This window comes from Lissotriton vulgaris, chromosome 6 (genome assembly GCF_964263255.1).
Source record: "Lissotriton vulgaris chromosome 6, aLisVul1.2, whole genome shotgun sequence".
Lineage (NCBI taxonomy): Eukaryota > Metazoa > Chordata > Amphibia > Caudata > Salamandridae > Lissotriton > Lissotriton vulgaris.
Window position 1 is genome coordinate 787,870,770 of NC_141694.1, and position 26,637 is coordinate 787,897,406.

Consider the following 26,637-nt stretch of genomic DNA (forward strand, 5'->3'; position numbering starts at 1 on the left):
AGCATTTCCACAAATTTGATAACATGTGTGCTTGAGCTAGGAATTAATGCTATTTGTTTTTTTTAAAGCACATCAAAAGTGTGTCCTTGAAGCTTCTTTTTAGGCACAGTAAAGTTGATTAAAAAAACGTAGGTTGTGGGTGAGGTGCAATCACAAATATTGTCTAAAGCTGTCTAACTTAAAAAATGAAAGGCAGCATTGTCCAAAGTGGAATAAAGGTAAATTTAAAGCTGAATGTGAATGTTGCCCTCTTGGTTGCTTTTTGGACACCCATAAGCTAAAATAAGTGAAGAGTAACAATTTGTCCATGTACCTTCCACACATCCTGTGTTTTTGCAGTCACAACTATAGTTTAAAGCTGTCTAACAAAGGAATTGAAAGGCAGCATTTTTGTGGGAAATAAAACTTAGTTTATGGCTAAAGTGCAGATGCAAATATTGTTTAAAGCTGTCTAACATAAGATATAAGATCCTAACTGGGCAGCACACCTAATAGCAATTAATGAGTGGGGGCACCTGCCAGGAGCACAGCCGGCATATGCACTGGAGCGATACCAATTTGAGATGCACTCACACCTACACTACATATACGGGGGGAGAGGCACGAAACACCTATTACGAGCAACCCAGAGGACAGTGGAGGTCTGGAAAGGTGCAGAGAAACAAAATAAGAAGGTAACGAGAGAGACCCCATTGTGGGAAGGCACACGCCTCCCGGACATAGGGAAACTGAAGGGGTTCAAAGACTGGGGTGTGATTGGAATCTCTAAAGTAGGGGCTTGATAAAGGAAGGCGCTCTAATCACGTTCGAAGCTCTGCAGCGAGAGTTCCAACTGGGGGACAGGCAGAGATTTCAATACATGAAAATGCTACATGCATGGACCGCAGAGGGAATAGACATTGCAAACACCCCTGAGTTCACACCACTAGAGGGCAGACTCCTGCAAGGAGAGATAACAGAGAGGCTATTTCCTGGACCTACAAGACTCTCATAAATAATGTCCCAGACAACTTGGAGCCCCTGAGACAATGCTGGGAGAGCACCCTGGGTGAACTAGATGGCATAGACTGTCAGGCTGCTCTAATATATCCAAGGGAGGTGGCAATCAAGTCAAGGCTATGCTTAATTCAGTTCAAAATCCTACACAGGACATAAGTGACAAGGTCCTGGCTCCATAAAATGGGAGTGGCGGAATCCCCTGGCTGCCTTCGCTGCACGACAGACAGTGGCAGATTCATACATACCCTATGGGAATGCCCGCATATACAAAGGTACTGAGCCAAAATAATGAGAGAACTAAGTGAGGTACGGGGGCTACAATTATCAAGAGACACAAGTATGCTGGGTTGAGCATACCTTCAGACGTAGACCTGCCGAGGTGAAAACTCATCCTTTATAATCTGAGGATGGCAGTGGCCAGGAGAGATATAGGCAAATACTGGGGAGTGCCACAGGTCCCAACTCTAAGGGCATGGAAAACTGGGATGGACATGTACAATGGGAACGGAACAAGTGACATTTAAAATGAGAGGTTGCCCCCCAAATGTTTTCAAGACTTGGCGTCCCTGGCTCAGGTACGATGGCCTGGAACTTAATGGTACACAGGGGGAGCCGCAGACTCTAACCACATCCGGGGTGGAGGTCGATACGAATACACATACACCAGAGGGGAGGAGGGTGTCCAATAAGAATCGAGTGCTATGAACCTGGATAGATGTAAGTTGATGTTGCCGGAAACGCAAGATTACCTTAACCAGACGAATGACATATACGACCTTGGGTTCCTATATGTAATAAAAGTAAATTTGGTATGTATTGATATTCGAAAATGCATTAATAAAAATATCCCCCCCCCCCAAAAAAAAGCTGTCTAACATGACAAATGAGAGGCAGCATTGTCCAGATTGAAACTAAGGTAAATTGAAAGCTCAATGTAAATGTTGCCCTCTTGGCCGCTTCTGGACACCCATAAGCTAAAATAAGTGAAGTATACCATGTTCCAGTGTACCTTGCACACATCCTGTGTTTTTTCAGTCACAGCTATTGTTTGAAGCTGTCTAACTAAAGAATTGAAAGGTAGCATTATTCGAAGGGAATAACAATTGGGTTGTGGTTGAGATGCAGTAAAAAATATTGTTTAAAGCTGTCTGATCTAACAAGTGAATGGCAGCATTGTCCGAGGTGGAATAAAGGTAAATAAACAAGCCCTCACTTGCTAGGTCCCTTTCGTTTGAAATGAGAAAATGTTCTTTCCATATTGCTTTCACTTATAATGTTAAGGAAGGAGGGGTGGTGGATTATTCTGTTGTTTACATGTCTACATTAGCTAGCTTCCACCACATTCAAAAGAAGCTGTGGCACTGCTAGGACTTGAATGAAGTTCCCCAGCTTCAATGGCCACAGCTCTGCACATAACAAAACACACTGTATTTCGGGGTCTCGTTATCTTATTTATTTATTTACTTATAAAGTTTTATATAGCGCGAACAAGATCCCGAAGGATATCAGAGAGCTTTACAATATGATGGGAGGAAGAACATAAATGCAGTGTCTCTTGAAGTTGCTGATTGTAGTTTATTACTCTGGGCTTTAAGTGCTACAGTTAGACTGCGATATCAAGGGTGTAAAAAAGGCATTAAAATTCTTAGCGGGATTCCTGAATTTAAACAAGCATTGGCAAAGACGATATGTCTCTAGGGCCTATTGTCGTTGCCAATGGTTTTATCCAAGGGGAACAGCATTCCCGATGCTTTGGCACTTGGCTACAGAATATAAAAAATTAAACAAGGCTTTGTCATTTGTAGGCGCATCACGCATGCAAGCACCTAAAAAATGACAGCAGTTTTTTTGCTTTATTTTAGGTGCTGATCCTAGTTGGATCGGTAACTAACAGGTATGGAAGGATGGCTTCAGGAGGAGCCCGAAGTGGATGAACATTATTGTCTCCACACCATGAGCAGAATCTCTTCCACTTAAAACGATATGTTTTGATGGTACTTTGCACACGTGCTTGCGACAAGATCGCCCTGCAGTCCGAGGAGATGTTTAGGTCCTTGAACTCTAGGAAGTCAGGAGCCAAGCGTGCAAGTGCAGCAATTGAGGATCCGGATGATGGATTTGACCTCCCTCCCTTGTCAACGTCGACACTGTCGGTTTGAGACGAAACGGAGGTTATTGAGAGAGCAGAAGGAGCTCCTGAAACCAAAATTGCCTAGGCTAACGTGGAGCAATGAGGATGAGAGTGCAGTGTTCCCTCTTCATCTTTTGCAGCACCTTCGGAATGAGCGGAATCGGAGGATAGGCGTACGCAAACATTCCGGTCCATCTCATCAGAAGGGCATTTCCTCTTGACCCCCGTTGTGGGAACCTGCTGGCATAAAACAGGCATTTGCTGTTCTGTTGTGTGGCGAACAAATCCAGCGTCGGTGTCCCCCAAAGTCGAAAGATCATCTCTACTTGATGTTGTTCGAGCTCCCATTCGTGACAGCCTGTGAACGTTCTGCTGAGGCTGTCTGCTAGAGAGTTCCGAACGCCTTGTACATGCTCTGCTCTGAGGGATATGCCGTGGCGCAGGGCCCATTCCCACATCTCCTGAGCTTCCAGCGACAGGGTAAGAGATTTCGTTTCTCCCTGTTTGTTTATGTAGAACATGCTGGTGGTATTGTCCGTATGCACCAGCACGGATGAATTCACAATCCTTGGCAGGAAGGCTTGTAGGGAGAGAAAAATGGCCCTCAGCTCCAAGCTGTTGATGTGCTTCTGTTGGTACTGGCGAGACCATCTTCCCTGGATCTGAAGGTCCTGAAGGTGACCTCCCCAACCTTCCATGGATGCGTCCGTAGTCAGGGTGAACTCTGGAATTTCTTGAAGAAAGGTGAGGCCCGGCGACAAATTGTGCGCCTTCGACCACCAAAGAAGAGCATGTTTCATTTTGGCAGTCACTTTGATGCGGTCGTCGAATGATCCGTCGACCTGCTTCCACTGACGAAGTAACTCTTCTTGCAACGGTCTCATTCTGAGTCTCGCCATAGGAATGAGGCTGATCGCAGATGAGCACATCCCTAGAAGGGAAGCGAATATCCGAACTGAAAGTGACCTTCTTGTAAATATTTGTCTTGCTAGTTTTAACAGCTTGTTTTGCCGCTCTTGTGTCAGGTACGCCTTGTACTGGCATGTGTTCAAGACTGCTCCCAGAAAGGTCAATTCTTGACGAGGTTGAAGCTGAGATTTGTTCGAATTGAGGATCAGTCCTAGATTCGAGAGGAGAGAAAGCGTACTCCTGACCGCTTCCAATGTTGAGTTTCTGGTTGAATCTTTTAACAGCCAGTCGTCGAGGTATGGGAAAACTTGCATTCCCTGGGACCTCAACATTGCTGCCACCGGAGCCAAACATTTGGTAAAAATTCTGGGGGCCGATTTTAGGCCAAATGGGAGCACTTTGAACTGGAAATGGACGCCAGCCACTTGAAACCTTAGGTATTTGCGGTGTTTCGGGTGAATAGGGATGTGGAAGTAGGCGTCTTGTAGATCCAGAGAAGCCATAAAGTCCCCTTCGTTGAGACAATTCAGAATGTCCTTCAACGTTACCATGCGGAAACTCTGTTTCTTTAGATATTTGTTGAGTTTGCGCAAATCCAATATTGGACGCCACTCTTCTGAATTTTTCTCTACGAGGAAGAAGCGAGAATAAAATCCTTTCCCTTTCTGAGAAGGAGGGACTCGTTCTATCGCATTCTTGTGTTCCATCTTTAAGGCTTCTTTGAAGAGTAAGTGAAGGGGAGGGGGACCCCTGGGCGGCGTTGTTGGAGGCTTCTGCAAAAACTCCAGAGTGTGTCCATTGCTGACAAGATCCAGGACCCACTGATCTGAAGTTATCTTCCGCCATTGGTGGTAAAAGGCGGAGATTTTGGCGCCCACGGGAAGGGAAAGGTGAGTGGCTGACATCCGGCAAAGCTCATTGGGTCTTGTTGGAATCTCGCCCTTGATTGCTTGAGCGTCGTTTCCCTTCTTGCCGAGAGAAAGAACCAGAGGCAGGCTGCCTGTAAGAGGATTGGTACTAAGGTTTGTTGTAGTTAGATTGATACTGTCGATTTTGTTGGTTGGAATAACTGCCTCTGGAGGAGTAACCACGGCCTCTTGCTCCTCTAAAGGATCCCCTCTTGTATTGCAGGGTACCAAGTGATTTAGCTGTATCTGTATCAGTTTTTATAGCCAGCAAAGCGTCATCGATGTGCTTTCCAAAAAGTGAATCTCCATCGAATGCCATGTCCAAGATTTTGGTTTGGACCTCAGGCCTGAAGGTGGTAGCTCTGAGCCAACCTTGATGCCGAAGTACAGCTGCTCCAGCCAATTGCCTGAAATTGGTGTTTGAAATGTCCAGGGCGCAATCGATGATTTCTGAAGCCGCCCTTTCACCCTCCTGCACAATTCTGCATACCTCCATCTGATGATCCTCAGGGATTAAATCCAGATATTCCGTCAGATCTGACCACATCTGTCTATCATAACGAGCCAGGATAGCCAATGAATTAGCAGCTTTAATGGAGGCTGCTGCATTTGCCGAAAACGTCTTTCCAATGGCATCAAGTCTTCTGCCCTCTTTGTCAGGTGGTGTTGAAATGGGAGCAGAAGGATTTTTGGATTTCTGCTGCGCAGCCTGGGATATGACAGAATCTGGTCGAGGGTGACCTATTAAACAAGATGGAGTATCCGATGGTGCTCGATACTTTTTCTCTATTCTTGGAAGGACTGCAGGAATGGAAGCGGGCGTTTTCATTATGTTGAGGCCCTCCTTCCAAATATAGTCAATAATGGGAATAGCCCTGGTAACTCTGCGATATCCCTCTTTAAAGTCATGTAAAAAGCAGTCCGACTGCTCAACTGTGACGGCCAATTCAAATCTATTAGCAGCTCGCTGCATAATATTGTGAAAACCGCCAATATCTTCAGGTGGAGAATCTGAAGGACAGGGCGCAGGCGGGGAAGGCATAGGAATGACATAATCTTCCCAAGGATCCACAGGTGTTTTATCCGGCAACTTGCCTTCTTCCCTGCTTTCTTCGTCATCATTAGAAGAAGTATCCGTGTCATTTTGAGGTGCTGGACCAGCATCTTGTCTTGGTGACAATGAAGCTCGTGGTGACGGAAGTCTTGGCACTTCAACTGGAATAGGTGACCCAGCGGGTGCAACCGGGATTGGTGGAAATCTCTGGCGATAATCCGCCAACATAGCCTGCAAATCCTGTATTAAGGAAGTTGGCAAATGACTAGTGTCCTCAGACCGAGAAGGTCTAGTATGAGGTGATTGATATGGCGTGGAATAAATGTCATGCGCATAATGACCATGGATATCATCTTCATCATCCTCCTGATATTTAATATTTAATTGAGACGGGTGACGGGCAATCCCAAAAGGACCATCATCCTCTTCCCCTTCATCTGACTCCTCCTCCACATATGTCTCCAAAATGTGGGATGGTAAGAGTGGAGAAATGTGAGAATAATCTTGCCTTTGATACGTTTTCATTTGAGAATGAGTGTATTGTATCTTTGTCGGAGGTGAACTGTGCAACAGATGAGCAGATGTCACTGCGGAAGCCACTGTTAGAGGGATTTCCGTCGACGGTACTGTCAATGACAAAGATTTTGCTGTCGACGGGGTCGTCAATGGTGCCTTCGTCGACGAATCTTTCGTCGTCGGGACTGTCGATAGCGTCTTCATCGACGAGTCCCTCGTCGTCGGGACCGTTGATGATGCCTTCGTCGACGAGTCCCTCGTCGTCGGGACCGTCGATGGAGTCTTCGTCGACAAGCCCTTCGTCGACGGGTCCGTCGATGGTGTCTTCGTCGACGAGTCCTTCGTCGACGAGCCCTTCGCCGACGAGGCCGTCGATGATGTTTTCGTCTACGAGTCTTTTGATGACGAGGCCGTCGATGGTGACTTCGACGTCGAGTCCTTCGTCGACGAGGCCTTCGTTGACGACAAAGTCGGAAGTGTCTTCGTCGACGATGATGTCGGCTTCGTCGACAGAATTGTCGTCGATGGAGCAGAAGATTTAGTAGACAACGGAAACTTGTTTTTAGTCAGCGATGGTTTAGCAGACATCAAAGGTGAGGTAATAGCCGAAGTGGTAACCGTAGAAGTAGATGAAGAGGCAGAAGTCAAGGTAGTAGTAGGTACAGACACCAGAGGAACAGTCTTAGCCTGGGTTGTACTCACAGTTGTTAAACCTGAAGAAGCCGATGCACTCTTTGAGGGTTCAGAAGTTCTCTGAGAGGTTTTAAGTTTCTTCTTTCTCTCAGGAGAAGAACTTTCTTTGGATCTAGCTCTCGTGCTGGAGGTAGAGGCCTTGTCCTCATCATCAGTGGAAGAAGACTGCAACCACAAAAGAACCCTTGCCTCCCTATCCCTGATAGTTTTCTGAGGGAAGGTACGGCAAATCCTACAATCCTTCACATGCAGACAATAAATACAGTCAGAGTGCTGGTCATCCACATGGACCCTCTTCTTGTAGCAGGTTCCACAAGCTTTGAAAAGAGCCTTCTTTTCAGACATTTTTGAGGAAAAAAGATCAAAAACTGAGTAGGCACTCAGGGAGACTCCCTTACACACGAAGTGCGGTGAAAATCTGAGGAGAACTGCCTGAGCTGGGAAGGTTCTAGAGGGTGAGGACAGCTGATTGGCTGAGGCTACTGTTTCAGGTCTTTTTACATAATGATGTAGATAGGTTGCTAAGTTTTGAGGCCTAGTTAGGCCTTTGGGCTTTTCCAGCCTACTACAAAAAAAATTTTAGGCACTGCTATTGTATATATTTTTACCGTGGGACTCCCGCCTTGACGACGGGGAATGATTCAGGCATGTGAATCTATGAAAGATACCCTAATACTGGATAATCTATTGTTACATTTAAATAAATGAAATCATAAAGTGATCAACTGATATCATAGAACTATACAGAAGATATGTTCAATTATAAATTGTTGTCCAGCCACTAGGTAGACTTGACAATGGATATTCTAAACGATCATCATTATCTCAACATTCATCATATAACCGTATTTTGCTCATATACCTATTTTGCATATCATGCATTACCACGAGGGTAGCATACATTGAGTAGCTTATAAAGTGACCTTGTGCTATAGTGCAATTTATTCAAAGTGACTGGTGCATAGAGATTTCAGAAACTTGACAGCGAGGGAAAAAATGAGGAGATGAACGACTAGGGGAGAAGGAAAAAGACATTTTCATAAGTGTCAGTAGAATCTATTTCAAGACACAATTTTATGAACTAAATTCATACAGTACTTAATGTGATAGACAGTATATTAGAATTCATTAGACCGGCATCCAATTAATCATGCCGTTAAAACGAATTACAACAACACTATAAAATCGACCTAATATAAAAAGGATATCGGTGACATAACTAAAACCAGCAATCATAAAAGACACTTAGATAAAACTACCCTAATATCTAAAAGACGGCTAAAATCAATTATGTCTATCGTATACATCGCAATTGTAAATATGTTTTCAATATTATAATATTTGTGGAAGAACTGAATAATAATCATCTGAATCTCCATTTCACAACAACCGTAAGTGCCAAAACAGTCAATTTTCTTGACATATCAGTGGCCTTTGAAGCTGGGGAACCCGTAAAAGGCCTGTAAAAAAAGATGAATGAGAAATTTCCCCATAACACTGCAAGTGAAGAGAGTGTTGGAAGCACGTTTTCTTATCCAAAGGAAATGCAATGCGACAGTGTGTGTATAACAGGCAAGCAGTTCTCCTTAGTGTGATTACATGTGTGCTTGAGCTAAGAATAAACAAGCACTCCGGTGTAAGGTCCCCTCACAGTCACGCCTTAAACACAAACTCAGGCAAGTTAAAATTGTTTTTTTTTAAACACAGCAAGGATGTGGCCAAGATGCAGTGGAAAACAATAGTAAAAACTAACTAACCAAGAGTGGGAGCGACAGATGATAGAGCCAGCTAGGAAAGATGCACTCTGTAGAGTAGCTCAACAAAATGACAAAAATTGGTCCCAAAAGTGCGAGCAGTGTAAGGACACAAGCCTTTGGGCCATGCTCTAGGGGAGGGTCACATGCAAGAAGGGTTATGTGCTGACTGTAAAACTGACCATCAGGAAGCAAGCAATTGAGAGTGGCTTTGAAGCCCACCAATGGTAGGTAATGGGAGGGTTCCAAGCTCACAAACAATAAACAAAAGAAGAGAAGAGAAAGCGCATTCAATGTCTACACGAGGCCTAAAAAGAAAAGAATAGAACTTATGAACCTAATACATCGTCTAAACTGCATTTGCCAAAGCCATGCTACAACAAAGCCAGAACCTCACAGTAAGGACAACTACAGGACTGCGGAAATAACAATTTATCAGAGGCCAGAACAGTCCTCACTGGCTTCCTATTCAACAGAGAGTACCATTGGGAGCTTGCTACATTGCACACAGGCAGTGCTTAATTTGAGCCAATGGTTACTGGTGAGGAGCACTAGCACTTATTTTTCCTTATTAGATATTTACAGAGTGGAAGAGAGGGAAAAACACACATATCAGAAAAAGATGGCAAAAATGTCACAAACAGAAAGCTGGAACTTGCAAGAGTGAGAAAAAGTGGCAGGGAGTGTCTGGTGGTGGACTGAAGACTACCAGCAGACACATGTGTCGCGCCGATGTTTAATTACACTAGCTGTCGGCTTCTGCTTCTGAGTAGAGCTTCAAGCACCAGCACTCTTTCATTCACAAATAAAACACTGCACACAGGACATATTATGAATCAAAAAATCATACCATAAACAAAGAATTGAGAGAGACGAGGCCTCTCAACCATTATGCTCTAGTGCACAATCATTATGTAAGTACCAAAGATCAGACTTCTCCATATGGGAGGTCGCTCTCTATGGCATTTGGACCTTCAGCTATGGAATAGTGTCCTCTAAACACCCGTAGTCTGGAAAAGCACCTGCTTTTCAGAAAAAGTAACCTTTTTAGTTGTCTTTCTTCTTCTCAATGGAGTGTTTATTTTCATTTTTTTTCTGTCTCAAGATGCTCACGACTGAATGAGTGTTTCATAAATAAATTGTAATAGTTGTCTAGTAATTGAGTATTGGCATAGTTACTTAATGAAGGCAGCCCCTTTGGAACATATGTCCTTGCACTCCATTGGACATGTCAATTGCATTTTCTTGTCTAGATCAGGGATTTCCAACCTTTTGTGCAATAAGAGCTACTTATGTTAAAGCAAAATCATCGTGAGCTACCAATATAGTATTAGTGAAATCAGACAAGATTACATTAGTAACCACCAGGCCCAAGTTTACGAGCAGTTTTCACCTCAGTGCCAGCAGGAATGTAAAAAAGGCTTTGTCAATTTGAATGCCCAAACGTAGATACTACATGCCAGCTACAGCTGCAGTATGATAGACACAAAAGGTATCATATTAGTAATACATTTCTGCACATGATTTACCACTCAAAAATCACCTTTAAATATATTTCAGAAATGTAGCTATTTTTCTTAAAACATCAGCTTATGACCTCTGAGAAAACACACATATTCGTATTGGAATACACAATTTTTTTCATATATTTCTTAATTTAACCAAGAAAAAAGTTCCAGTTTAGAAGGCGGCGTTGCACAAAGGAGAACTAATGAGAAGTAGTTGGAGAGCTACCAGTAGCTCACGACGTACTCGTTGACGAAGTCTGGTCTAGATGCATTGATTATCTACACCAATATTTTTGATGGAGGTAGATTAACCATACCATTTATTATTAATATTTAATTTGCAGCTAAAATATTCCACCTATAATTTCATTTATTTTAAACATTTGTAAGAAAATTGCTATTTTATTGCCTATTTTAAAGCTGGTGTCATCATTTCTTATGTCTGATAAATTAGCCTTCAAAAGTATTGCAGCTTATATATACATGAATTTCTTAAAGTACATATTCAGAAATTTTATTTACCTAAGAACTGCGATTTCTTACCTCTAAAGCACGTGTTTGGTTAAGGGCCAGATTCATCAGTTCTAAATTGGACAGTAAGCTCTGAAATTTAGTAGAAACATTATTTACATTATTTAGGGTTTCCAAATTCTAGTCTTGATAGTATTGGATAAAAGCATGCATACCTGCACTTCTGTGGTTGTTCTTAGTATAATGACTGTGGGGTGCGGCATTACCCTTCTGTGATAGTAATGTGCTCCAGCATCAACTAGACCACTTTTTTCAATCTTGAACTTCTGGACCGTGCTTTTTCTAAACCTTCAGTTAATGATTTATTCTCGAATAATCCCTCTACCTTTATTGAAACGAGCACAGTAACTTGTGTCTTGTTCTATTCTGACTGCTTAGCATATCCCAGACTGTATCTGGAGAAGGCTATTTATTATTTTTGGGAAAATCTTCAATCACTTATCCACAGTGGCGGCTACTACGGGGCAGCAGTGGTGAGGTGGGAGTGTACAAATAAAGGAAAATTGCAATTACTTGCCGGCTGCCGCCTCCGTCATTCATCTGTCGACAACGTACGGAAGCAAGAAGCACACAGGCTCCCAGACTCCTCAAGCCAATCATGATGCTGCTTTCATCAGCATGAAAGCAGCGTCATGATTGGTCTGAGCACCATGGTTCGTCGCTCAGACAGGGACTGGGAGCGTGTGTACGTTCTCCACTCGGCCTTGCAATACAGCCGGGTGGAGAACATGAAAGTACACATAACTGCCGGTCCAAAATGGTCGGCCGAACCGGCATGCGCACTTAGAAAGTTCCCACCACTCCTTCCCCTGCTGGCTGACAACCCCGCCGCTCACACCTGATACAAAACTGGGTAGGTATGTGAAAAATAAAATGTAAAAACATTGTGTTATTATCATTTTATTATTCCTGTGGGGTGACCCTCCTCCGCCTTAGCGAAGGAGCCACCGCTGCTTAATCAATCCTCTGGTGAAAGAAAATTGCAATACTCAAGAGTCTGTGATCAAATGTCCACAAATACGTAATTGAATGGAAATATTTCCTTAATAATATGGAAATAGTCACACAGGACTATTGGCACAGTTATTAATATTGCATATTTGGTATCATACATTCAATAATAAAATAAAACCTCATCCCTCAACTTCAGAATTGTTATTGTGTTTTCAGGCTGTAACTAAGTACTTTTTTTTACAGAACATGAGAGGACCTTCTGGCCTGCGCCCAAGCAATCCTTCAAACACCGGATGTGTAGCTTCAGGATACAATGTGCATTCCTAAAATGGAGTTTAGAAATGAAAACATGGCGGCAGATGCATCCAACAGCGATACCCATGTGTCTGGATGGTCTAACAACATTTCTTCAGCAAGATTGAGTGCACAAACGAACCAAACTATGGAGTTCCCCTCACATGCAGGCTGGGCTAACAACAGCTGTGGCTCCTTCCAGGAACAAGGCACTCCTTTTTCCTACTCACCTTACAATGTTGGTATGACCAATAATATAAATTCGGTAGAAAGTATTGAAAAGAGCATGATTATCCAAGACACATCGGCACGGCATCGGAACTATATGTCTAGCCCGGCCCTTTTCTCTCAATTGTTGGTTCCTGGTGCAACGCAGACACATCAGATTGGAAATCCTCAAGTCAACACGACTGGGGAAATCTTGGATCACCACTACACTGCCCCAAATCAAGGAAGCATTTTCTATGGAACCATGCAGCAGGTCTGTAGTGCTGAGTCATACTATTAACCTTTTTCAAAATGCCCCTGGTTCTAAGGTTTAACTACTGTGCTCCTGTCTTTGCATCCTATAAAATGTACTCAATTCAATTTGAAAGTGCTTTATTCGGTATATATAAATATAACCATATAGCAACAATTCAGAAAAATACATGTACATCATTGAATTACATCGGGCTCTGAAATATCGAATACCAGTTATACTGTTAAAAAAAAACTCATTTTCCAGCACATGTGCAAATTAGCAATGTTAAACTGCATATATAATACATTCAATTAGTTATACGTGTGCAAACTAGCAATGTAAAAGTGCATATTGGTACAATCAACTAATTATACATGTGCAAACTAGCAAGAATAAAGTGCATATTGGTACATTCAACTACTTATACATGTGCAAACTAGCAAAACTAAAGTGCTTAAAGATCAGGGCCATTTGTTAAATTCATACAACGATTGATTTTCGTGCAAAGATACATTTTAAAATATATGTAGCCACATAAAAACATATATATGGGCTCTCTAAATTGAACATCAATTGCGTCGCTGCCTTAGTATTGCGCGTATTATATTTTAAAAAGATGGGTTTCAAATAGGATTTTCTATAAAAAGAATAAAATTTGCAAAACAACATAAAATGGCAGGGACTCTGCTTGGAAATACCATCGCAGGGGCATAGACATGTTCCAGGTTTCTTAGTTAATGGAAATGCCACTAGATGGTGCACAATTCCTAGGCGTTAACGGGATAGTACAAAGCGATGGTAGCCTTTGGTAACAACAGTGAGGTACAATTGAAAACCTTCATTAGCACTGTATTCTAAATAGGAGTTAAATGCGCTTTGTTTTGCATATTTGAACATTCTGGTACTTCTGGTGTGTTTCAGGAAAGTGACTTTAAGCTCCTTTTTTGATAAGCTTATCCCCATTGTAGGTTCTCCAAAAATATCGCATTCATAAAGTGTCTTGTACCAGGACTGGATATGACACAACCATGGTATGTTTAAACGGTGGTCAAGTTTTAAACAATCGTTAATCACATCCTGAGTAAATTTTGTTTCTTCTTTGGACTAGATTGATCGCCATAGGGCCAGAGGGCGCAGGTCTATTAAGTCTTTCACATGATCTAGTCCCACTTCCTATGTATTAGTTCATTTGAAGACGCAGTCGAGGCACAGAGCAATCGTTTCAAGAAGGCATTCTCCTCTTGCTGTATTTGGTTGCCACTCTGTGTATGATATCCCCAAATCCCTGCCCCGTACAGGGCTGATGATATGCACCTAGATTTGTATATAGACACCATCTCTTGAATTCTACGTCCCCCTAATTTTGCTGCACATCTAAAAACACCACTAATATTCCTTACCGTTTTAAAACGTACACTCTCTTGTTCATTAGCCCACCTCCCATCTCCTGAGAATGTGATGCCCAGGTAACAGAATTTCCTTACAGATTCCAATTTCTCCCCATCTAAATAAAAGGTCCTGCTCTTTCTTGTCTTCCTACCACAAGACATTACAACAGTTTTTCCTTTATTAATTATCAGCTTTCTACTCTCAATGAATGTATGAAACTTATTATTTAAACATTGCAGGCCATTTTGGGTCCGGGAGAGAAGGACCGCGTCGTCCGAGTATAAAAGAATTGGAATGGGGTTACCATTTATAATAGGGGCATCTACTTGGATTGTTCTTAAAATTTGATCTATCTGGTTTATAAATAAAGAAAAGAAAAGTGGGGCAAGAACACATCCTTGTCGAATGCCTCTATTAATTTTAAATAAAGGGGTACATTCTCCGGCAGGTCCAAATCTAACTTTGCAGAACAAGTTTTCATACAGTCTGGCCAGGAGGTGGATAATTTCAATCGGGCACCCATTTCTACCAAAACCGGCCATAGGAGTGAGTGTTCCACCAGATCAAATGCCTAACTTAAATCAGCAAAACACAGAACTAAATTGCCCCCTTTGGCTTTTGTGTATTTGCTGATAATAAGTTCCAGTTTCACACACTGCTCCATTGTTCCCATCCCCTTTCTAAACCCATACTGCACTGGGGATAAGATGTTTTTTTCCTCAACCCAGGCTTCCAACCTTTCTAGAAGGAATCGACTAAGGATTTTGATTGATGAGTCCAGGAGCTAGATGGGGCGGTAATTACGTGCCTTTGACCTAGGGCCTTTCTTGTAGAGGGGTACAATAATAGATTGGCCCCATGTTGGCGGGAGCCTATCTTCTATAGCAGCATTAAAATATCGTGTCAGTATTGGTGCCCATAGGTGTATTTCATGTTTATAAAAATCCATGGGCACCCCATCTGGACCCGGGGCTTTGCCACCTTTGCTATTTCTTATCGACTCAGTAACTCGGTAGGGTCACAATTAACTGCATTTTTTCCCATTTTGTGCTAGACACTACATCTGTGGTTAAAATTGGCCCATCTAAATTAAATTCAGAATTAAAAATCCCAGTAAAGTGGGCTATCCAGGCACGACAGCTTACATGGGAGGTAATATCTGGAATATTATCGTTCTTTAGAAATGGGCTATTTACAGTTTCCCAGAATAGTTTGTGGTTTTTTGTTTTCTGCTGCCATATCCAAGGTAGACCAAGCTTCATTTTGAAGTTCTTTTTTTCTAGTGGCCAGGGAGGTCTTGTAATTGTGGCGCTCTTCTCTGATTTTAACTGTATCTCTGGGCTTGGTGTCAAGAGCAATTTTAAGTTTATTTAATGTCAAACCATACCATTTGGATTTTCCTTAATTTTCTACTCCTAACAGTAAGTGAAGCATCAATCGCTTTAATTATGTTTAGGAAATTCACGATTAAATTGCCTGGAGTCACTTTAGGTGCCAGACAATAGCCTATTTCCCCCCTACATTTTGAGAGTACGTCCATCATAAATTTAGCGGGATCAATTCTAATCCACTTTATTCTCATGCCATTTGGTCTTTCAGCTGAGATCCCTTGGACAGGTCTCCCATAGGTATGAGTTTTTGGCCCCCATCCAAATAATACCAGCGATATGCTGTTGTGATCGCTCACTGGCTGCTCAACTACCCAAACATTGGCATAAACTGAGCCGTTAGACACCAAGATGTGATCAATGTTAGAGTGGGCGTCCCTCCCTCTAAATGACGGACACTCTTCGGTATCTTTATTCTTTGTGCAATCTAGCAATTCTAAATCTAGTTTGGCTACTAGGTTATTCAGGGCACTTCCATAATTAGTGTGTGGGAAATGATTATAAATAATACTACCTCCACTATAATACTCCCCTCGGTGACCACAGATCCCCTTCTGTGCATGACTACACGCTTGAATATTAAAATCTCCCGCCCAAATTATTACGAGGGGGTCACTTGATAACTCTAATACTCCCTCTACTGCCCGCTCTATATCCAGTACAATCATGCCTGATTGGGTCTAGTGATATTATTGTAGAAGTTTATTATGACTAGGTCCCTTCCTTTACCGTGTACTAGGCGCAGAATCGATGCATACGGGGCCACCTCCACATAACTGCCAAGACTAAACTCAGTTAAGGTAGTCAATACCAAAGTCAATAGCCCACCTTTAGCTCTTCCTACTAAAGAAGCTGTTGCATCCACACTATATGATGTATACCCCTCGACTTGTATTTGGACTTTGTGCCACGTCTCCTGGAGACAAACTATATCATGGCCATATGTGATATAACTGTTCCAGAAGGGCATAGTTATTTTAGCAGCAATTCCCGCTATGTTCCAGGTAATAAACATGAGGCCTTCAGCAGTATTGGCATGGGTGGTGTCATATAGCGCAGCCGTATCAGGTCTTTCTAAACTATCACCCAGATTTGTATCTATAACAGAGGTTACATCAGACTGATCTATTTTATCAATTTTATGCTGATCATTACTTACTGGCCTTACTGTGTTATCCCCTTCTGCCCTTTTTATATCCAACAACCCATGATCAGTTTCAACCTTTCCCCTAGATACAGCTACTTCAAGGTGGGGCGGTATAATTTGTTCCTTCAGTCAGTCATTCTCATCCAGTGAGCCAAAAACCTGGAATCTGTTATGAGTCGGGATTGCGAAGTTGTCCCATGAATTATGAAATGGGGCAAAAACATAGGCTGTGTTATATGGATTATGGTAAGTAGCTCTCTGATAGTCAGCAATCTGGACTGTGGCATATTTCCCTGACTGGCCCCTATAGAAGTAATCTAAAGGGAGCAAAGTTGTATTATATTCTTGTTTAGAGGGCGCAGGTGCATTAAGGATCGAATCTCTAGCCCAGTCAGGGGTCCTAAAGTTTATGACTATGCAATCTCCGTTTATTTCTTTTTTACTGGGTCCTACCCATCCTACTCTCTGTGTTGAGATAATCTGGTTTGCCCCACGCATTGGGAATCTACAGTTTTGAGTAAGCCAATGCAGTGTTTTGTTCTTAAGAGTTTGCTGATTTTCAAATTGGGTAGGCTTAAGCTTTGGTACGTTAGCAAGAATAGCTACGTACGCGCTACTTTCCGGTGGTAGGTTTATCACTGCAGGAATTATATTATTGGTAGTGATGTTACGTGTAGGCGCTACCCTGTCCATTTTGTTAAATCCTGTACTACCTTTCTCCCTTTGCCCCAAAACCGATTTCTGCCCCGTTGTTATGTTGGAGGTGTTAGTAGATAGTGTTACCGAGGTGGTGGCAGGGTTTACCGGGGCAGGGTGGCTGGCTGTTTTCGTTTGACTGCCGACCGGGTTATTATTGGGTTTAACCTTTTGGGCGCTAGTTGTGGGATGCTTGATCTGCGTGCTAAGTTGTTCTAGCAGGTCTAAATTAGCTATTCCCAGCTTTTCTAAGGTCTCTACCTTATCCGTCAAAGCACTCAGTCTTTCAGTCACTGGTGTAATATGTGATTTTACTAGGTGCTCGAGCTGTAATATGAGACCTTCCATATTAATGAGGAGTACGTTTTGTTGAACAATGTCCTGGTTTTCATTTAATTGCGAGTTTCCACCATGTTGTAAAGCATTTCCCACCCCCCTTGTTTCGGGATTGTGTTGGTTGGCCTCTTCTTTCTACTTCTATATCTCCTCCCATGTCTATTTGCAGTCACCAACTTCCTGCTAGGTGCTGATCTGTGTTTAGATCGACCAGCTCCATGATCACTCATACTATATGATGGGCTCATGTTCAATGTTTCATCTGACAAGTTGATATCATTATTTCCACAATTATCTGGCTCTACTCTGATGTTAGACACATCAATCACTGTAAGGGGAAAGGGGATCTCACTGGGCTGTAAGGTGGGAGTTAATGACAGCCTATTCTCCCGTGCAGAAAACACAGTGGGCGGTGACTGATGTGGTATATCCGCATGATTCGGGTCATTCCCCGGTAAGTCCACAAAAGAGTTTAATAGAATTGAGTCCTGTGACATAGCTATAAATGTAGATGTATTGGCAGGTATATTGGCTCCTTGCGTAGGCTGGGTTATTAGGTACATACTCAGTGGTAATGAGAGGCGTCTTTCGGTATTTTCTATGGCAGTGACAACAGCCCCAATTGTTTGTTGCAGCATTTTATCAATAGCAGTTAAAGTTGGGAGTGGGGTTGTTGCCTGGGCTAATTTCCTTGATGTTGATCGGGTAGACATTGGTGTCTATTTAACCATGATTACACTAGGTGCTCTATGGGATCTGTAATGGGCTACAATTTTTTCACACTCAGTTAAGCAGGTAAGTGTTACCTTAAGCGATGTATTGTTGGTAAAATCAAGAGGTGTGGCCCAGACCAGACTCCTCAGGCCTCTGAGGGCCTAAGAGGGCCCGCCCTTTGCCCTGGCTTCGCCCGGCGTCCCGCGAGGCGGGGCTTGCACCGATTTTATGCGCCTCCTGACGCGGTCGGGTGATGCGTGAGCCACAGGGGATGCTGGGAGTTGTGGTCCCCAGCCCGCACTCCGCTCGGCGGTCGTGCTGGCTAGGTGGCAAAAACCAGCGGGACGGCGGGAGGCAAGCAGGGGGTCCCGATGGCAGACACTCGAGCAGCAATCGCCCAGAAGGAGCGTGGACAGGTCAGCAGAGGTTCCCCACTCGGCAGGGGCTTGCACCGATTTTATGCGCCTCCTGGCGCGGTTGGGTGATGCGTGAGCCACAGGGGTTGCTGGGAGTTGTGGTCCCCAGCCCGCACTCCGCTCGGCGGGCGCGCTGGTTAGGTGGCAAAAACCAGCGGGACGGCGGGAGGCAAGCAGGGGGTCCCGATGGCAGATACTCGAGCAGCAATCGCCCAGAAGGAATGTGGACAGGTCAGCAGAGGTTCCCAACTCGGCAGGGGGTTGCACCGATTTTATGCGCCTCCTGGCGCGGTCGAGTGATGCGTGAGCCACAGGGGTTGCAGGGAGTTGTGGTCCCCAGCCCGCACTCCGCTCGGCGGTCGCGCTGGCTAGGTGGCAAAAACCAGCGGGACGACGGGAGGCAAGCAGAGGGTCCCGATGTCAGACACTCGAGCAGCAATCGCCAAGACGGAGCGTGGACAGGTCAGAATGTACTCAACCTGATGGAAATAGTCAAGCGTTAAAAGCAATTTAGTATTTGTTTCAATTTGTTTATTGATAATTGACTGTCAATGTCAAAATACTTAAATACGTGCCTTCCACTGAAGACTTTTAAAGCTTAAATAAGTACTTTATACTTAACCAAATGAGGTACATCATTTGGTCTAACACTCTGCATGAGATCCAAGCAAACTCACTCTAGAAGTGCCTCATAAACAAGTAACAATGGCAAATGCCAACGTTGTTCAGAGAATTCCTTAGAGTGTAATGGCAACAGGATCACCTAGCGACAGTACACAAGCAAGGTGGCACAAACCCATCCAGTCCTATGACCATAAACAAAAGACTCAACCTCACTGCATCCTAGCCTGAGCTTAGATGTTGCTTACTGGGATCTGGAGCCATTGAAAAGATAACAAATATGAAAATAAATACTAGAAGAAATATGTAAATGGAATGGTCATTCCTGTCACTTACCCTATGATTCTCTCATATGCCACTTTGAGATAATAGTAATGAGTTTTAATTCGTTGATTCCAGGTTCATTATTTGTTATTCTCGTTATTGTGAATGCTTGTTGTAGATTAAAAACTTATCTTCTGGAAGAAGTAAAGTAGTATACATGGAAACCGAGATTAACAATTAAAGAGGTGGTTTACGTCAACCAATTCAGGTTGGGATGGTGAGACCTTGATATGGGTAGCGGGAGTGAAGCACAAGAGGAGAGAGAGGTGGATCTTGTAGAATGGTGAGTTTCTTAGAGTCTAGTGAATGTTCCTTTGCAAGAACCAACACATTCATAACTAAGAGCATTGGAGAAAAAATGCAACCATTTTCTGAATTGTATTAGAGATGGGACAACCTAATCTATCTGTAGGTGGATGGGGTTCAACAATCTCCTGAAGATGGATACATGCCCCCATGTTTAGCCAGCTAAGTCACACAATTGCTTCGGCGTTGCTCTGACAGCCAGAGATGGCTGACATCTCAGTCAGGTAGATTTGTTGACATTTCAAACACTGATTAATAGGAGCTTGAAGATTATGCTGGTTTGCAAGGAGTGAAACACAGCTAGGCCAGGGCTGGGGTGTGACACCGTCAGATCTTTAGTGCTCTCTGACAGGAGAAGGCACAACAATGTGAATGATCCTCACGTGTGACAAAGATCTGACAAAGAGCAGGTGTTGCCCATTGTATCTGTCCAGGAGCGACAGAACCAGATTCAAGACCGCTTCAAGGACTAGGTCCTGGACACTGTGCCAAAGCTATATTCTGAACAGAAGATTCACCTTTGCTAGGGTTGGTAACGGGAGCCAGGCTCACAGTGTTTTTTGGCAGTTATTGATTTGAATAAGAGGTGGCTTTTGCTGCACGAGATCTGTTGTGTGGTGATGGTCTGCACTACATTTTTTTTATATTGCTCTTTATTCACATGTTTTAAATTCTTCATCTTTACAATTTAACAGTGTCACATTTAACCAGTACATATTAAATGTCAATTAAGGACTGACTGAACCCTGTCCTGTGTCTGTTCATCTCTTTAGTAGTTATGTTACATGTATTGGCTCATTGGCATGTGTGCTGTGTATATGCATTATCATTTAGCCCGGTTGTTGTTTTATTTCTCTCATCTCCCTGATCTCATTCCCGTTATCCTGTGAAATCCTTTAGCATTGCACGCTAGTTGTTTCTAGGATCAGAAATAGGTTTCGCGTGTGTTTTCTGCCTTTTTCTTTATAAGTTACAACCTTGTAAAGATTATGCCAGTCCTTTCGTCTTTGCCTGTGTTATGACTCAATAGCCGCAATGATCCTATTGGCCACATCATCGCATACAGTGGGTGCATAGGCATTGGTGGCAGCCCCAAAGATGTAAATTGTCTGGGGTGATAGCCACAATGGCCCTCGTGGCCCCATACGTGGGCCGTAGACAAGGGTGGCAGCCCCAGCAATGTCAGTTGTGCCGGATGACGGCCTGCAAATTCACGGGTGCTATGATGGGGTCCTTGGCTTGCACAAGAGGGTGGACAGCACTCTCTTGCAACAACGATCCTAACTGGACCAGACACCTCACACTTCACTCGTCGCAATACACTTGCCAGGACCCCCACATGGCGTTGCTCATCCCGAGGCTGTCTCCCCCCCCTCACAGGGCACACTTGTGTTGGCAGGCAGCAGACTGGTGCTCCAAGCACAGGGCAATTGTGCTTGGATTTCCGGGTGATATCCCCTCACCCTTCTTGGACATTAGCAGACATAGTTGTTTCCAGTCCTGGTTGCAGAAGCTCAAAGGTGTTATCTTGCTGACACTGATGAGCCACTTGTGGGATTCTTGCTCAAACCTTTATAATCCAAATCCAGACACAGATGAGATCTATTGTCTGTTTTTTTATATTTATGTTGTGGATTTAGTCTTTTTTGAAGAGCTCTCTCTCTGTCCCGTCTTTTGTGATAGGGACAATCTACGACAGCAGAAGTAGCTCCAACTTTGATTAACCAACAACACAGGGCGAGGGAGTACCTGGTGATCACACCAGGCTGTCAGCCTGCACTAGAATATGCCTCACAAAGATAAAAAGGCCTAAGTCTTCCCCTCTAACCTGATCAGGTGGTCCTTCAGTGCCATAAAAGTAGGGATGGACCAGGAGTTAATTGGGAGGTGCAACACGCATGCTCCCTACATATAACCTTTAACCACAAAACGTGTGCTGTTCCTAAACTTATCAGTCCCACCATCTCACTTGATAATGAGCCCATACCCCTACTGACCAGTATATATTCCTGGATTCAAAGAGACGTGTTATGTGCACAGAGCATGTTCTGCTCCCTTTGCTCCAGTGTGTGTGGTTCTCCATTCCAGCCCTCAGGAATGGGAGTAACACACATCTCCTCCTATCTGACAGTTGCAGCCCTCACCTCTACTCGCCTTTCCAGGCCCTGGGCTGCCAAAATGGAACCCAGAAACCTCCATGCTATGTACCAGACTAGCTTGAATCCAGTGGCAAAGTGAGCAAGCTATGAACCAGGCTAGCTTGTATCCAGTGGCAAAGTGAGCAAGGGACCGACGTCTGGGCATACCCTGCCAATTTAGGGCGAACAAATCAAACACAAGGAGATGATGGACTTAACACTGAAACCTTTCAGACACTCACCCCCAGTCTCAGATCTCTGTTAAATCCATCATCGTTCTTTAGCTCACTTCGCCACTCCAGTTCAGACCCAGCTTCTTTTTGCATTTACCATGCACAGGCACATATACTTACCACCATGCACACACAAGTATCACAAGCTACTTGCTGCTACTTACAGTCAACATGTAGGCCAAGGGGGAGTTTGTACATATCAGCAGAACTTTACAAGGGTGAACCAGTAGTCATCACTACAGTGACACAAGTGGAAATGCCAGTTCACAGTACCAATCCTTACTAAACACAAAACTGGTACGCTGCCATCACCACGCTCAATTCACTCAAATCCTGGTAAAAGCAGTCACTTTCTACCTCTAAGACGGTAGCGCTTGGTGCACCCCTTCGGTTTTAATAAGACTACATTACCCTGAGACAAGCATCTGTACAGGTGCACATGCACGGTCCTTGTTTACCTATTATCAAAAGTCATTACCAGGGATCCAGATATACATGCAGCTGGGTCACTCAGGGCAGGGGTGCACGTCCGTCCCCATGCAGGTCCTGACTGCACTGTTAAGGGCTGAATTAAAAGAGAGGTGATACAAATGCCTGGGGATAGGAAGCGTCTTCAGAATTTCAGCGTGGCAAGAGATATTTCTACTTGAATGGAAGGCACATGCCAGGTATGCTGACTCCAACATCCTCAAGATTAAAACAGTTTGCATGGCTGCTTGATGCTGATGATTCATCTGGCAATATGGTTTCCACCATAGGGATCATGACTATGGCCGTGCCAAAGCCAGGTTGCCCTTCTAAATGAGGACGAGGGCTCGAAGATCTGGTCTGACCTGAGATATTACTATAGCGGAAACTGTGCTTGTGTCCAAATCCCCAATAGTTATTGTGACTTTGGAAGTAGAAAGGCAGTATAGCCTTACTTGTTTGCACATTTTGGATACCTAAAATACCTTGTTTAAGGCAGAAGCCAAAGCCAGTTGTTTTAGGGACAACCCCAAACCATAAAATTGTGTGTAGATAAAAGGGGCAGCCAAAACATGCAATTATTAAGCCTTTAGTGGAACTTTTAGCGATAGCCCTGCAAGAGAAGGTGGTTTAAGGTACCACAGTGGATTAAAATGTAAAAGTCGCTACCTAATAATGAACAACATGCGCTACATAATTTGGCTTTAATTGCAAAATACACTGCATAGCTTGCATTCTCTCTCCGTATAATTTGTCTTTCTTTTGGAGCATACTTTAGTTATCCCTTCTGCATGATGATGCCCTGTATTGCCATATACCAGTGGTCTGTCTATACTAAAGAATTTACAGCTGTTTGTTGCCTTACATATATTCCAAACTGTCTCCATACTCTATATATAACCATAATTTTCCTAAATAAAATTGCATTTCTAACTTCATTTACCTATAACTGGATCCAGTAAATACACATAAACTAACTCTTCTAAGTCTGTAAAGCTTTATTGGACTAATTATTAGAGAGGTTAGAAAAGGCAAGTGATTGGAAATCGCTGTGACCCACATCTGTTGCTTTCTGCACTTTACCTGACTACGCTTTTACTACAGTCCACTGACTCTAAAGAATAAGCCATGTGAGATGTTGGGGTACCACCAGAAGTGAGATATATATATTTAAAAAAAAATCTTTTTATTAACGGTGCTCAAAAGAAAAATACCACTCTTTACATCAATCACATGCAGTCTTACATGATACAGCTTTAACACCACAGCTATTTTATGAGTGATAGGCAGGGAGACATATACCCACAGCAACTTCAAAGGCACAGGTCGACCGCAGACAACCTCCATAGGCAGAAAGCGAATAACCCGTACAACAATCCTCCTCCACTCTTCTATCTAGACATAGGCGATGCGTTTTATTCCTTGCCCAACCCGTCTCTATTTTGGCCCCATGATTGCCATATTTTCTCCCACTTTTTGACACAACCGCTACTTTTATACACTGATTCCTGAGCATGTTGGCACAAGTCCAGGTCCATTTCCCATTCTCTCAATGACGGTGGCGAAGGCGCTCCGCACCTCCTTGCAATGTTCCTTTTTGCAATACCCACTGCTAGGACCAACCATATTCCCACATGTCTGGGCCCGTCAAGGATTCCCTTAATCATCAGAAGGAGCCATTTGGGGTCCATGGTACCGTCATTCCCGACACCCTAGACATTACTTCTGTGATCTTCTGACAAAATCGGGCAATCTCCTGGCATTCCCATAGGATATGAAAGAATGTCCCCTCCCGTTGGCAGCCCCTAACGCAATGCACTGTGTGTGCTTTACCCCACTTACATAAGTGGGTACTTGGATAATAGGTACGGTGCAGAATCTTAAGTTGCACCAGTCTAAATCTTGTCTGAGTTGCAATCTCTCTTGGGCTTTGTACTGCCTCTAGCTATTCTTCGTCATCTATGCTTCCGAGGTTGCCTGTCCATGCTGCACGCAGGGTAACCAGGGGGTCTGGTACAATATTTATTAATTTGCGATATATCGCGGATATCGCTTTTTCGGGGATTGGGTCTAGTAGTAATCTGTCTTCTTGGGGGGAGTAGTCCAGAACGGGGATACCATGTTGGATATATCACCGAAGGGCATGCATCAATCTGAGGTAGTGATATCTCTGCTTCTGATTCAAGTTATATTCCTTCTGCAAATCTTCAAAGGCAATGGAAGCCCCCCTTACACACGTCTTCCAGGTACTCAATTCCTATCAATTCCCACCCTCTAAAGCCCTTTAAGGCGGTTACTTCTTTCAGTGTGTCCCCTGACCACAGTGGAGTCCGACTAGTAAATTTCTCCGTCCAGCCCAGAATTCTGTTATCTTCCCTCCAGCACCCCACCACCACCCCAGTGTGTGTCGGTCATTCAGTGCGAACATTCTGGGAGTACAAAAATGGTTCACAGTTTCCACTTGGCATATTGGCTTTGTCCACTCTATAGGCCGCCTTGTGCACATCTGCGTAAACCCAAACCAATTATGACAAGCAACTACGAGGCCCAGTAATATAGTCAGACCTCTGGGACCACAAGGCTGCCATCATACAGTCCCTTTTGTAGTTTATGGAGCACTATTCTGTGAGAGCCACCTTGCCACAGAAGTGTTCTAGCTTCCTGGGCTATTCTTTTAAAAATTGCCGGAGGGACTGGACAGGGAGTGTTTTGGAGGACGTACAGACAATGGGAGAGTACACCAATGGCACATGTCATCACTTAGCCGATCTATCTGGGGCTCAATGTTCTTCTTCAGAAACTTACCGTGATCCCTCACAATATGTATGGCTAGGTACCAATCCCTCTTCCACCACTGCGGCCGCGCTTCATGTCGGTATTCTCGGCGGGACCACGATAGCCGGAAGACCCCCGATTTGGTCAAGTTGATCGTATATCCGGAGTAACTCCCAACCGGAAGTGATATTTGAAGGTCCTCAGGGGTAGTAGTTGCTCTCTGACCTACCTTCATTTCAACTTTTTTAAACTCATTCTTTTCTGGATGAGATTCATTCTTCTTGAAAGAATCGTCATAAAATGTCTTAAATTTATGACTGATCATTACAACTTTTTTAACATTGACGTTCATTGTATTTTCTTGCTGTAATGTGGCTTGTGTTTGCTTTTTGTTGTGATCGTGTATGACAGAAGCCTATCACACCCTTCCTTGCTCTATCACTATCAGTGTTTTAAACAATGGAAGCTCCTCTTTCTATATACAGTGTTTATTTATTACAATTAATACTTTCTATCTACATTCGTAGCTTGATTAAGGGGTTGTAGTGTTATTTGGTGAAGATTGGTTGGCAAAGTGTCTGGTTGGTTTGTGGTGGATGAGAATCAGGATAGCTGCACAGTCTGACAAATTTATTAGCAACAGCAACGAGGGGAGGAATTTGACGGCCTGTGAGGATGATATGATGAAGAGGTCTCTGATTTCACCCTTGAAGCCTTTTCTCCCCCCAGAAGACTGTATTTTAGGTAGAAGAATATTGTTTGGGAGCTGATGAGGGAGTGCAGCAGTTAAAGATCTTCATGGAGTTGAGGATGTGGGTTTCTAGAGTGCACAAATCTATGAGGAGTTGTGGATGACGGTGATACATCATGTAGTATTGTGTGGGGTTGTGTTGTATGAAAAGCTTGTGGGGTCAAGGGTAATAGAATGTTTGTGGAGCTAGGCACGTATCATATCTCTGTGATGTGAATTGC

At 43.6% G+C, this 26,637-nt stretch overlaps 1 protein-coding gene across 3 annotated transcripts in view; it reads left to right on the forward strand.

Moving 5' to 3' along the window:
* LOC147708002 (uncharacterized) overlaps positions 1 to 26,637 on the forward strand; it is a 507,148-nt gene that overhangs the window by 24,176 nt on the left and 456,335 nt on the right. For all 3 annotated transcript variants that reach the window (XM_086926813.1, XM_086926814.1, XM_086926815.1), the window contains exon 2: positions 12,201 to 12,732. In XM_086926813.1, the coding sequence (XP_086782939.1) occupies positions 12,271 to 12,732 (462 nt within the window). In that variant the 5' untranslated portion in view covers positions 12,201 to 12,270. The remainder of the gene's footprint in view (positions 1 to 12,200; positions 12,733 to 26,637) is intronic.